The sequence below is a fragment of the Falco rusticolus genome, chromosome 9 (genome assembly GCF_015220075.1).
Source record: "Falco rusticolus isolate bFalRus1 chromosome 9, bFalRus1.pri, whole genome shotgun sequence".
NCBI classification, from domain to species: Eukaryota; Metazoa; Chordata; class Aves; order Falconiformes; family Falconidae; genus Falco; species Falco rusticolus.
Window position 1 is genome coordinate 4,453,050 of NC_051195.1, and position 13,513 is coordinate 4,466,562.

Consider the following 13,513-nt stretch of genomic DNA (forward strand, 5'->3'; position numbering starts at 1 on the left):
TGTTCCACTGCAGTCTGAAGCACAAAGTCTTGCCCAAAACCCAAGGGGGTGCAGAGTTCTGACAAGCTGGTTAAAAGGAGACTTTTGCCTACAAAAGGGTGACCCTGCGAACGCTGGCAAGCGTCGGGGAAGGTGGGCAGCCCCTGCTTCCCCTGGGGCAGGGGACACAATGGAGCAACCCATCGGCTTTAATTCTTCTACCCATTTTGAGCCCCTGTTCCTGCCACGCTCTTGCCACGTGCAGCAGGGCCAGGCGTTGCCGCGCACGCTGCAAAGAGCCGCTCTGCAAAACTGTCGGGTGAGAAAAACTAAAATCCCTGGGGATCTGCTGGAGCGCCGCAATGCCCAGCAGCAGGGCGCAGCTCATTTTAGCAATGCTTAATCTGATTAGAAAAAAAGACGTATCCCCTGCCCACCCCTGCTCAATGGAGCATCTCTGGCAGCCCTGCATGGGCTGAGCGCTCCCTGGCAGCAGGATGGAGCTGAGCTGGGGCTAAACTGGTGTGGCGGGTGCTCGGCAGGCAAGCGGTGCTGGCGCAGGATCGGTCCCAGGGGATATTCAGAGAACAGACCGGGTTCATCCCATTCGGGTAGCTGCAGCTGTCAGGTAGCAGCGTATGCCTGTGTGGATTTGGTATCCAGGAGAACTGGAGGGAAGTTTAGCAATGACTGCTGAGAAGGAAAGAAAGTGGCTGGACGTTCAGCTTTATAAAGCAGAACTTACAGTTGTGGCAGGACTGATGGAGCTGGTGCTTTTACAGAGACTGGTTCCCAGCTGGGACTGGAAACTTCAAGCCAGGAGCACCAGCACTGGCTGGCACCGTCGCCCACGCTGCCCGCTCTGCCGTGGCCCACCGGAGCATCGCCGGTGGGTGAGCTGGAGCTGTGTGGGACTCGATGCCAACAGCACCCTGGCATGGGGAAGCCACGGCTGCACGGCCGGGATTTTAATGGGAAAAGGTAGGAAACCCATATCCCCTCCCACAGCCACGTCTGCCTGCCAGCCCCCCCCACCACAGAGGGAAGGAAAGGCCCCTCGTCCCACAGACCTCGCCAGCTCATTCCAGGTAGGGAAAAAGCATCTCAGATCCTCTAAACATCCCTGCCAGCGCCGATGCGACTGAACAGAATGACGAACAGGCCGGACCCGCAGGATGGGGTTTATTCCTGACAGGACGACGCAGTTATTCCATAATGTGTCACAGCGTTTGTGATATTCGCATAATATTCGCATAATGTGACCCCGGGCCGGGGCCAGGGAGGGGTTAACCACGGCGGAACAGGGTTATCGGCTTCCCAGGGGAGCAGGGGCTGTCCCACTCCCCAGGGTTTGTGCTGCCCACAGCGAGGGGCACACACGGGACCCCGCAGAGCCAGGCTGGGCCGGCGCACCCGTGCCGGGGGCTTGCTGGCCTCCGTCACCCCGCAGGGACAGCCCCCTCCCATCTCTCAGTGACACCGGTTAGCGGTGGGCTTGCCAGTCCTGGCTCAGCAGTTGGACTTGATGACCTTAAGGGTCTCTGCCAACCCAAATGATTCTATAATTCTGTGGTTCTGTGATCTCAGGCACCCCAAAAGGTGCAGCGTGGGCGAGTTAACCAGAACAGCCTCTTCATGAAGGGGTGCCAGGTCCCCCGTTTCCCACCCAGGCACCTCCAGGCTGGGTCCCTGGTGTGAGCAAAAGGGGTGCAGCCCCCCCCAGCATCGCCCGGAGGAGGCAGAGCCCCCCCACCGCCCCCAGGGCTCCCCTCGGGCAGACAAGGCTGAGCCCCGGCTGGGGAAAAGGCCGGCCCTTTTGGGAAAGACTTTTGGCAGGGCACGGCACCAAGGGGAAGGCATTCAAGACATGATGGAGGACAGCACGTTCGGTGCTCCCTCCGAGGAGGTCAGCAGGTCATTTTAGTACCGTTAATGTGAAATATTTAGGAACGCTGGCATCCACCAGCCCAGGCAAGGCTGGGTCTGTTCACATCAGGTGGAGGTGGGAGAGGACGAGGAGCCCCGTGGAGGGGCTGCGTGAAGGGCTTCGTTCCCGCTCCTGCCCATCGCCCACCGCGCCCTCAGTTTTACAGCTGCTGGAGGATAATGTCAACTGCTTCGGCAAGGTTGTTCACGTACGCGTCAGGCTTCACGTGGGGGTGGTTTTCATCGCAGGGCCTGCAGAGGAAACAGAAGGGCATGGCTGAGCAAGGACAAGCTCCCACCGAGGTCCCATGTCCTCGCAGAGCCCGGGGCAGCACCGAGGTGGACCCAGATGAGCACCCTTGGGTGAGCCTGGGTTTCACATTCCTCCCTGTTCTGTTTTTTTTCTTCTCCTTTTTGCTCCTCTCTCCCTACCTCCCCCACAGCCAGGTTTTTTTCAGCATGTCCGGGTGCAACTAAACTGGGCGAAACTTTGCGAAGGCTTGCACGGAAGACAATCTCCATCGTTAACTAACTAATGCAAATTAATGCACTGCATTTTACGTGGTACCTCTTCATTCAGGCAACAGCAGTATCAGACAGGGACTGCTGGGAGGACAGTTCACTGCAAGCCCAAGACCCTACAAACCAGTGCAAATAATCATTCTCCCATGATTTTTTCTAGAAATAGGCAAAGCAAGGAAGAACTCACGTCCAACCTAGAGACATGAAAGGTCTGTACACAGCTCCAGTGAATGGGGAGGCTCAGCCAGCATCTGATTTTGCAGGACCACCATCTTCTTGAAATCCAGCAGCCGTGGTTTCAGACACTACCATGAAAAGGGTCAGACTCGGCCTCCGCCCCGAGTCACTGCCCCAAAGCAGACCGGCCTGCAGCCATTTTTTTGCCAACGATTTAATTAGAGGTACTGGCCTAACGAGGCGCAGACGCACAATCCTATTTTACTGATTCAGCAGCGCTGCTGGTGGGGACAGGGGCAGATGTGGGAGGCAAAAATTTTTCCAAACCTTGTGGTCCTGTTGTGGCTCTTGGGCTGAGAAACCCAACAGCTGCTGAAGAGAAAACATATGTATTTTATACGCTTAATGACTTCCCTTTAGGGAAGAGATGAGACCCCCAAGATCCACCTCCTATCTCTCTCGCTCCCTGTAAAGGGCAAACCTTTATTTAGCACTGGCCACTTTCCCAGTGGGGAAGATGCATTTCCCATCGGATGCATGGGAGGCAGAGAGATCAGTATTATTATTATTAATGATGTGCAGAATTTGGTGAGCACTTGTCTGTACAAGTACCAAATCCTTTCTTCAGTCCAGCACTGAAGCTCCCCAGGGCTCTCTCCTTTCTGTTCATTTTTCAGCCGTGCTCTTCATGTCCGAGCACACGAGCTCCTCGCAAAGGCACGGCCCCTTCTGGGAGTCCACGCTGCTCGAGATTTCACTTGCTGCAACGTTACAGTATGCAACTAGGAAAAATAAAAGGCACTGATGTTCAGCTTTCCTTGTGTCACCTGCAAAGCCACGTCTGGCCCAAAGACGATGGCTCCATGAAACGGGCCCTACACTGCTGCTGGCTGTCATAAAAGCATCTTATTTAAAAGGTGGAAGGTTATTCCATGGGTTTTTTTATTTAATTATCCAAGTTCTAGCTCGTTGCAGGGCTAGGGTGCAGTAAGAACCGTAATTATGATGGGGTTTAGTTTTTCCTTAACTAAAGAAGTTATAATGCAAAATGGAGAAAAACCTTTAAATATAAAACAAGTAAAAATCTGGTATGTATCCATCCCTCAGGTGGTGACGATTGCTCAGCCCCTGATTTAACCAAGTGGCTTTTATGAACACAGAAATATCGGGGAGGGGGGTGTGTGTGTGCGGGGGGGTGTGTGGGTAAAATACTGATTTCTTGGCAATCATTTTTAATTCGAGTGGAGGTCTAAAAAAAAGTAATGAACAAAACTTCTTTCCATTTTACACCCTGACAGATGTTTCTTTCTTAGCTTATGCTTTAGGAGAAAATTTTAAGAACTGCTTGAAACAAATGCTTCTACAAGAAATTGTCAATTACACAGCACTCTTTGATCTATTAAAAGGATTTAATGATTGGTATCTGTGCTGACTACAGAGAAATCCAACGGTAACAACTCAGCTGTGAAGTGCCAGTCATCAAGGAAATGCCCTGTGTACACTCAATGGGTGCTGCGGAGGAGAAGGGGGTAAAGCAGACCAGGGAAAAAGGGATTTTTACCCCTTTGCCCAAGTAACACGCGACCACAATGCACAGACTGGGCAGCCACCAATGCAGCGAGGTCACTGTCAGAACCCACCTTAGCTCCCGGGGAGCCCTGGGTACACCCTGGCAGGTTGCACAGCAGCCCCTCGGGACTGCTGGGGTGGACACGGGCTTCATTTTTATCTGCTGCACCCCTACTATTCATCCAGGGCCAATTACTTCTCTTCTGCTTTGCAGCCTGATACCCTACAGGGTCACACGGGGAACCCTAAAACGCTCTTCTGCCGCCCATGCTGCAGACGGCCTTGCTCACAAGGGTTTCAAATGTTTTTACTAATACTTTACCAGCATTATCCGGAAGAAAACGAGCGGGATACACAGCCCTTATGCAGCAGATGCCTCCCCATAAAGCAGACGGGGTGCAGCAAAGCCTGGCAGCTTCAGCAGGCGCCTCCCCTGCCTGCCCAGCTCCGGGCAGCACCCCGCTTCCCCGCCGTGGTGGGGACCGACCCCCTGACACTGCACTGTCCCCACACCAGTCACCCCTACGCCTGGGCTGGAAAGTGTACCTCGTTTCAGCCCATGGCAGTTTGCAGTTATATTTTTGAGACATGTCATATGCCTTGGATTACCTATATGCTCATCGCTGCTAAGAGGGGGGGGGGGGGGAATGCAGTAAATCAAATCGTCTGAACTCTGTAGGAAAGCAGAGAACTGGACTAAAACACACTTCCCTGCTTCCTTGCCTTTTCCTAGGGCTGTGCTAGGAGCTTTTTTCTTCCTGTCAGTGCCACCTCAAGAGCTGTTTCATGTGGCCTCTTGCTTTGTCTTACAGAACGCTTTGTAGCTCACCCAACTGCACACAAATAGCCAAGTTGGTTTTTCTGGAAAAACTCCAACTGGGTTCCCCCGCCCACCCCCCACCCCCCCATCTCAGTATTGCTCTTTTAAGCAATAAAAATTTCCTTTTCTGTCGAAAGGAAACTGCAAGCAATAATCCCCAAACGCTAATGCCAAGAAGCAATGCTCCAAATGTAGCGAAACAATTCGGGAGCACAAGCCTGGGTGCCAGAAGTAAGGCAGAGGAGAGAGCTGTGCCATAAAACCTCCGGGCAAACCCAAGACGCTGGAGGATGAGCCCTTCTTCTGCCGTCCGAAGGGAGCGGAGACCGTGGCTCTCCACCAGCCTCTCCCCTGGGGGATGTCAGGCTTTTCCCCTGGAGAACAGCCCAGCTGCTGAGGGTTTTAAGATACCCTGAAGTGGAGTGCTGCTCTGGACCTCAGCCCTGATGCCCTGGATATTGCTTCGGTGCGTCACAGCCTCCCTGGACAGGGCCATTGTGTGCAGGCGAGAACCCCAGCCGAGGGCAGATCCTGCTCTCACGGTTCCAGTTTGGCTTCTCTTTGGGTGACACTGATCCCTTTTGCACTGCACGACGGCAGGCGTCACAACAGCAGGCCACAAAACTGACAGCGGAGGTCACTTTGTGGTACTTTTCTCTTTCATATTCCAGAAATAAATAAAAAAATCCCCTAAAAATGTCTTCAATTTGCTAAGTCAGTTGAAGAATAAACTTGCATTGAGCTAACTTTAAGATAAACTCCTTCCGATTTTTATTTTTTTTCACATGGGACTCCGGTTGCGGGGAAGAACATAAATCAAAATGACAGAAAATTACGTTCTGTAGCTGAATATTGAGCTGTCAGCAATCTTGGCCACTGCACAAACTTTGCTGGTGAAAAATCAACTATAGCCTTGGGAAACACTTTCTTCAGTAAAGCAGGACTCCTTGGAGTGGGAAGCCGCGCAGCCCGGATGCGTACACCAGGAACATCTTCCAGCCCAAGCTGGCCACGACAGCTGTGAAACGCGGCGCTTCATTTCTGCGTGGCCTCTTGGTGGCCGCCTTGTGGGTCTATGAAGTGGTCAGGGAAAGAAGCGGCTTAGCCCAGGGACCCTCTGAGATCCAGGGTGGTCCTTCTTGGTCCCTGCAAGGACACGATCGGTGCCTGCCGTTCTGTGCACAGAGCTGTGTTAGACTATGTTCTTCAAAAGAAAAAGCCATCCAAAACGATCGGTGCATTACAGCACATCAAAGATATGAAGTATCTTTAGCGTAATGCAACATGGACGAGGTCTTGAGGCTTGGTAGTTACGTCCATCAAATGGTTCTCGGGAGATGACTAAACATCCTCTTCTCCCCGGGACCATTTATCACTGTCAGCGCTGCAGAAGCTGAGCAGCTATCTATAGCCCCATGTGCTCTGAGCCAGATCCTCCGCCCATACAAAACTGGTTAGTTCAGATCAATGCTTCAGTCTGAGACATCAAGGAAGCAGCAGGGGGCTGCAGAAAACTGGCTCTGCAATTTTAACTCTTCACTCGGTCACTTGGAAGCTCCAGCATGGTAACGGGACTGCTGACTAGCAGAAAGTGATGGCTTCCTCCTGGTGAAGCACCAAAGCAAATCCCTGATCGTAAGAGGCAGTGAAAAAATGGATTCTGCAAGAACAGGAGGGTTCGCTTACCATCTGGATCAGATTTGCACTTGGATTAGGTCTGTTCTGACAAGCTGAATTCCCTACCTAGACTCAGCTATCAGGAATGGTCTTGAATTGCCCCAACCTACCACGCAATTTTCTGCAGTGGTTCACCCAGATGTAATTGGGTATTTGAGGTATGAACAGATCTACACCGGTCTGCACAGTCCTTCGCAGGGACTACCAGGGGCCTTTAAAGCAAACGAAGCAAACACATGCAGAAGAGAGCACTGCTAAGTAAAAAGACGCTCCAAAAAACCATGGGCTTTGGGTTAACCATTTTCTCTCCCATACCAGCTGGTATCCAGGTTTAGCCTGTGGGCTGAGGCGGGCACCGGCTGCTGCTGGCAGCCAGCTCCGAATGGCGCTCGCATGGGGGACTGGAGCTGCAGAGCATCTGCAAAGCAAAGCATATGGCTGGGTGCCGGAGGTGTCCTGCCAAGCTGGGAGCCAACTGTCCCACCGGGAGCAAGGAGCGGGGGGTGCCTGAGCACCAAAACCTCACGCCATGCTGTGCTAGGAAACTCCACGTACCAGTTGGAATGATTTTCTCAGCACCTTGCTCACGCTCATTTCCAACAAAACATATGGAGAACAAATAGGAAACAGCTGGATTACTGCGTGGACAAAATATTTAGGAGATAAAAGCCCAAGTGGAGGTAGCAGACATGGACAGTCATGGCCACAATGATGGAAACATCCCCAAAATCCAGCTCAGAGACCTGCTGAAACTTGACTGCAGAGAGCAGGAGCAGATGGGGATTGATCAAGACATGATTAGTATCACAGGTTAAAAATAGCTTTTACATAGTTCTTTAGAAATGGAAGTGGGTAGGAAAAACACCACGCAGGGCCAAAGCAAGGCATCCAGGTTTGAAAAAGACAAATGATCTCACATGCCAGGGTACAGAGCTGCAATCCTTCGGCAAACCTGAGCTGTAACGCCGTGTCCCACGATCGCTGGCTGTTCCGGCAGCACAGCCTTCCATGAGACAGCAACCCCCGTCCCACAACCCCTGCTTGTGCAAGGGTCTCTCTGTGTCACCACACAGACTCCCCACTAGCTCCCCAACTAAACAGCATATACTCCTGCTGCACAAAATTAGAAAAAAAAGCTTGAAACCATTTCTCCTGACAGCAGTATGTATTCTTCAGGGGCTCGTACCATGGCTGTAAAATATGTGAGACAGAGTTTAACAAGATTTGCTTTATAAGGAATGTAAACAGACACTGTAACCTTTGCTAGTTTCTCTGGACAGATGCAATAATTTTACTTGGTGCCATGACTGAAACTCTCTTTTTTGTGAAATGTGCAATTTAATCAGTTGGGCACTGAAAACCCAGATAAATCACAATGACTGACAGCGCACTGACGGGCAGTTGATGAACGGCTGTAGAGCACATCTCCTGACGTTACGTTGAGAGACAAACCTGCACCAAAGCCACTAAATGCACCCAGTGCTGGAGCAGGTCCCAGAACTGTACCTGGACCCCGTATCTCACGTCACAGACAGATCTCCCTGGAATAGGAAGAATGGCTTTTGTGGTTAAAACACTAGATTTTGGAGAGCTGCTTTGATGGCATGCATGACTCGGGGCAGAAGGTTTGTCCTCATGAAGCAGCTAGCACCTTCCTTAGCTTTGCTGCTGTCTTTTGGGAAGATGCTTTTGCTCAACAGAAACTTCTAACCACAAGCCATGCAGCCGAGGATGCTTCTGTGTTCCTGTAGAAGTTGGTGGCCTCTAGAGGTGACCTTGCCATGCCATCTCCTCCTGGCCAGCGTGCCTGCAAGAGCGGGAAAGCAAACCCGTGTCAGAGCAAACCAGCATCCTCTGCTGCTCCTCTCTTGCCTCCCAGAACCGCACAAACAGCTAATTGTGTTTAATTGCAAGTCACTTAAATTCAAGCATCCACAAACAAGTAGAAATTAACAGCCAAATTGTTTGCTTACACCTGAAGGAAGTCTGTGGGCTTGTGTCTTAATCGTTCCTATTTATGTTAAAATGCTACAGTTGTAACTGAGCAGAATAAACCCTCTCAGGTACAACACTTCTCCAGGCAATACACCTCAACATACAGGAAAATACTAAGATTGAGGGGATAAGGAGTTATTGTTCTGCATAAATAACCTAAAAAAAAAAAAAAAGGAGAAAAGATTGGCAAATGCTAGCAAGCGTTCCCTAGATCTTTGTTTTTCTGAATTTTAAGGCACTTCCTGTGGTGAACACTTGTATTTTTCAAATGTACACGTGTTGAAAACTTAATTTGGAGCGTTGTGGTAATTTGTTTGTTTCTAATCAGTTGGCTGCACGGTGATGATCTAACTAATGAGCTCAGACAGACATGCGATTCCAGAAATAACTGCTGAGAAGGGGATGCAGTTTGCTCCACCAGCTCTTTTTAAACTGGCACTTGCCAAGCTCTGGTGCAGGACATCACGTCGGGGAGCAAGGAGGAGGTCAGCAGTGGTGACCGTAACTGCAGATAGGAAGTGGATAACGGAGAGCAAATTGTCAAAATAAAGAAGTAAAAGGAGCAGAGGTGACCTGGACAGATCACAAGCCGGAGGCCGGCAGCGGCAAACTTCTGTGGCTATTACACGTAAAGCCTGGGAGAGGGTCAACACCAATATTTCCAATGCTTCTCTTCACAGGCATGACGTGTACTCACGCTGGCTGTAAACGATCCCTTGAATGATCCCAATTCCTGCCATTTCTGCCGCATACAGTGCACCAGGCTGCCACTGACCATGCAGCGCTGATGATGTGGGTGACGCAGGCAGCTGCCTTCCTCTGCCCATCCCTATTTATTTTCTCTCAGGAAACACAGCACATGTGAACACGTCAGATTAAGAGCTTTGGAGACTGAAAGTCGTGAAAGTCTCCGTACTGTGGGTAGGACATATACAGACTCATCCACACACGTAAGTAAGCAACGGGCATGAAGAAAGGCAGGACGGCGATGGGGAGACGCGAGGCGAAACGCTGCCATCGGGACAGAGGGTACTGTTGGCTACATGCTCTCATGTGATTACACCAGAGCACGAGATGTTATTAGAACTGACTTCTTTCCCTCACCTCCAAAATCCCGCATGCAAAAATGCACTGCAAAGCCAAGCTGGTTTGAGCAAATATTTAAACAAGCAGAGCACTGGTGTTCAGGCATCAGGAGAGCAATTTTCCTCGTCAAAACTTCAGAGCTCTCTCATCTTGTAAAGCAAAAGCAGTTCAGCAGGGGCCGGGCACTAAAAGCGTGCATACCAACGTTATGGTGGAGGAGAGGGAGCAGCACACATGACTCTTCTGGTTTTGGACTGGTTCTCAGCCTGCCTGTCCCCGAATGGCTGCACACGTGGTCTGGGGACAACTGGTATTGTAGGGAAAGCTGGAATCTGGTGGCCATCAGGACAGTGGGACACCCAATTGGCCCCTTCTGCCAAATGGGGCTCTGGTCCCTTCTTCTCTGCCCAGGCTGAAGGCATCATGTGGGCTCTGAGCTGGGACCCGCTGTGGTCCCATCCAACCCCGAATCCAAAGGTTAAGCCATCAGGGCTCAAAAGCCAGCGTGGCTCCGTGCTTGGGATGACGGATAGTTGATCAGAATCTTCAGTGAAGACTCAGGTGGAAGGGTGCAGTTGTGACTGCCATCCTCAGCCTCATGGAAATTATTTTAACTCACCCCATGCAGTGAGGGCATTATTGGTAGTATCCGTGCAACATACTCTGTTAGGCCAACCGATACAGCTAGAGAAAACAGATAAACTTTTGAGAACCCAAAATGCTTCTGCCTCCGCAGAGGTGCACATTCACCCCTCCGTCACCTGGGTTTCCCCCGTCACACTGGCCCAGACCCATTTCACCCAGCGGTGCCTGTCCAAAAGCCAGACGCTGTGCCCAGGCTGGGCACCTGAACCTCTTCAGGAGCCTCCTCAGGACAGACAGGTCCCTCCGAGGGGAAAGAATTCATCCCCTGTTCATCCCATCTTCTTAGATAACAAGGCTGGATAGGAAATATTCTCTGGAAGAGATGATTATTTTTTTCTTGTGAGTCTATTTAAAACAGATGACAAGCTCATACCCCAGAACCAGTTCTTCCAACAGGCTGCGTTAGGTGTCAAGAATCTGGTCTAACTTTTAGATGAAGTTTATGTAGAGTTAACCAAGATAAATCCTACCTTTTGTCTTACTGCCGTCTGTGAGCGCGTGGTGGAAATGAACCGTATGTGCCAGACATGTTTGTGTAAGTGCACTGGCCCCCAAGCTGGACGGGGCTGGACTGGGGATCAGCAGCTCTGCGCTGTACATATGGATGCACCTAGTGCTGCGATGCAAGCACAGCACAGCTGTTTTCAATAAAAGCAAGTCTCCCTCTCCCCCTCCAAAGTTAAACGCACATTTGCTGAGAAAATCTGAGAACTGCCCCTGCTCTGCCAAACTATCCAGTCTAACAGGGTGTTTGCAAGCACTGGGAGACTCAGCTCTGCCTGCTTGGATTAATTATTGATGACCTGCATGGCTTTGCCAAATGACCTTACTCAATTCAGTAGAAAATAATCTTAAACGCTCCTGAGAAAGAATTTGGACATAACTGTTTTCTTTGTGCATATATACAAGCAGATGTGCATCATAAATGCAACTGATGCATTAGCTATTAATGGGACTTAATATTACACAAGGATGGGAAAGATTAATTTCAAGGGCTGAATTTGAAGCTCAGTGGCGCTCAGGCATCTTACTCTGTGAGGCACTTCGAAAGACCTTAACTGAGAGAACATGTCACTGCCTTCCTTTAATACATTGCTTACAGAATTCATATGAAACGTGTAAAATCAATGCCGGCTTCTGCATTTGCAAAGCACTGCATGGAGATTTAAGTCTCAGAACTCTGGTAGATCCAGATACTAGCAAGAAAGGAGCTTTGCAGCTTATAAAAGAAAGAAGTCTTAATTCAAGATGTCAAATGCTGTTTGGAGAAGTTTAATTTAAATAGTATTAGGCCAAATTTGCACTGATAATGTAACCCTCTAAATAAGACCCTCAAAGATACAGCACGAAAAGACTGTTTCTCACCAAACAAGAATGTGAGCTACCCTAAGGAGCATAATGTTTGTCTTCAGATGGTGCTCGCTGAATCGGTCCTAATTTGAAATGAGAATGAAACTATGAGATATCTGTGCCACTCCCAGGAAACCCAAGCAGACACACGCACGCAGCCAGCTCCCCTTCCAAAGGGCAGGAACAGCCAACTCACACACGTGTTGGGAACCAGTGCCTCCCTGCTCCAAAACCTTTCTCATGTGAGAAGCCAAAAAAGCACCTACGCTGGAAAATTAAGGCACACTCTACATCTTTGGCTTCCAAGTTGCTCAGCCTGGAGAAGGCAATGACGCAGTCGCACAGCCACCCTGGCACAGCAGGACCTCTCCGCAGGGTCTCTGTTTGACCTCTCCTCCTCCCAGAGCAGACAGGAGTATTACATCCAACCTCCCTCCGCTCCAGGATGTCAGGAACCCACCTGTTTCTAAACACGCTCATGCTATTAACTGACACAACGAACAGCAATACGTATTTGCACTAACCAGCAAGAGTTCAGCCTAAGCCTGAGTCAGTGCACGACTTAGGACTTCTGGAAGGGCTCAGAGCATGCAGAGTCCACCCAAATAACTCGGGCATGCTCATCAGAAACTTCTGCCCCTTCTCAGGCAGAAACTTTGCTACAGTTATTCCAAATTATGGCTCATTTGCTTAAGCCACTCTGTAAATGAGATTTTCATAATCTTCTCCTTGGATGTCTGCCTGCCTTGGCTTCCACGACCACAGTGCCAAGGAGATGAGACTTAATTTGCCTAGGAAATATTTCTACCAATACCTGCACACCTATAGGCGTTTCCATACAGCACCATTTGCATTCAATGAGCTTTTGGACAAGGGAGTATCCTTTCCTACCTGCATGGCGCCTACAGCAATGCAGCCTTCACTTGGTGATGTTGAGCTTCTACTACAATATAATTTTCTTCTTTTAAGTAACACATTTCCATGGATTATTCTGAACCCTTCCCAGCCCCTGCCAGTGGCTGTTATAAAAGCTGGGATTGCGTCAGCAAGGAAAACAGCTCTGTGCACATCACCCAGACAGCAGCTCCTTCTGGTCCTCTGGCATCCAACTCCCCAAAGGTGGCAGCCCACAGAGCTATTTATTTTCCATAGCCTGCGTCAGCTGCTTGAAGCTGATCAGCAGCTTTGCTTTTTGCTTTGTTTCAGCAATGAGAAAACCAGGCCCACCTGGCAGCTGAGCAGGTAATGAAGTAATCCTTGTACCGTGTGCCCGCAGCCTCTGGGCTACCGTATGGGGCCGCAGTGGAGCGAGCACCTAAATCCAACAGAAAACAATACAGTCCTGTACGGACCAGCAATAGGAAGCCCACAGATTCCTTTTCCTTTTTTCATTGGCGATGGAGATCTTAGGCTAGGCAACCTCTCTCCAGAGAGATGCAGGATGTCCTCCGTTGATTATGTTCACAAAGATGGGAAGCTGTTCAAAGAATGATGACATGCTGCATTTACGGACCATGCTTCGTCCAAGTATCTCGAGCTCTTCGGAAGCACGGCAGGAAACGTGCAGCACCGCTGCCCTGGGAGCACGCTGACTGCAGCTGCGCAGGGAGGCAGCAGGGACACCGCAGCATCTTCCTCCTCCTCCCGGTTCTCTTCCACCTGGTCCTCACATCAGGCAGGACACGGGAGGAAGCAAGCTACCTAGCACATTTTTCAAGGTGTCAAACCACATCTATGTTTGCGCTTAAGAATGGATTACGGAAAGTA

General features: G+C 50.3%; 1 protein-coding gene across 1 annotated transcript in view; it reads right to left on the bottom strand.

The window, feature by feature from the left end:
* Positions 1-1,147: 1,147 nt before the first annotated feature.
* Positions 1,148-13,513, bottom strand: part of LOC119153426 (phospholysine phosphohistidine inorganic pyrophosphate phosphatase) — an 89,215-nt gene continuing 76,849 nt past the window's right edge. Inside the window, exon 7 of the mRNA XM_037399954.1 lies at positions 1,148-2,157. Within this exon, the coding sequence (XP_037255851.1) occupies positions 2,067-2,157 (91 nt within the window). The 3' untranslated portion in view covers positions 1,148-2,066. The remainder of the gene's footprint in view (positions 2,158-13,513) is intronic.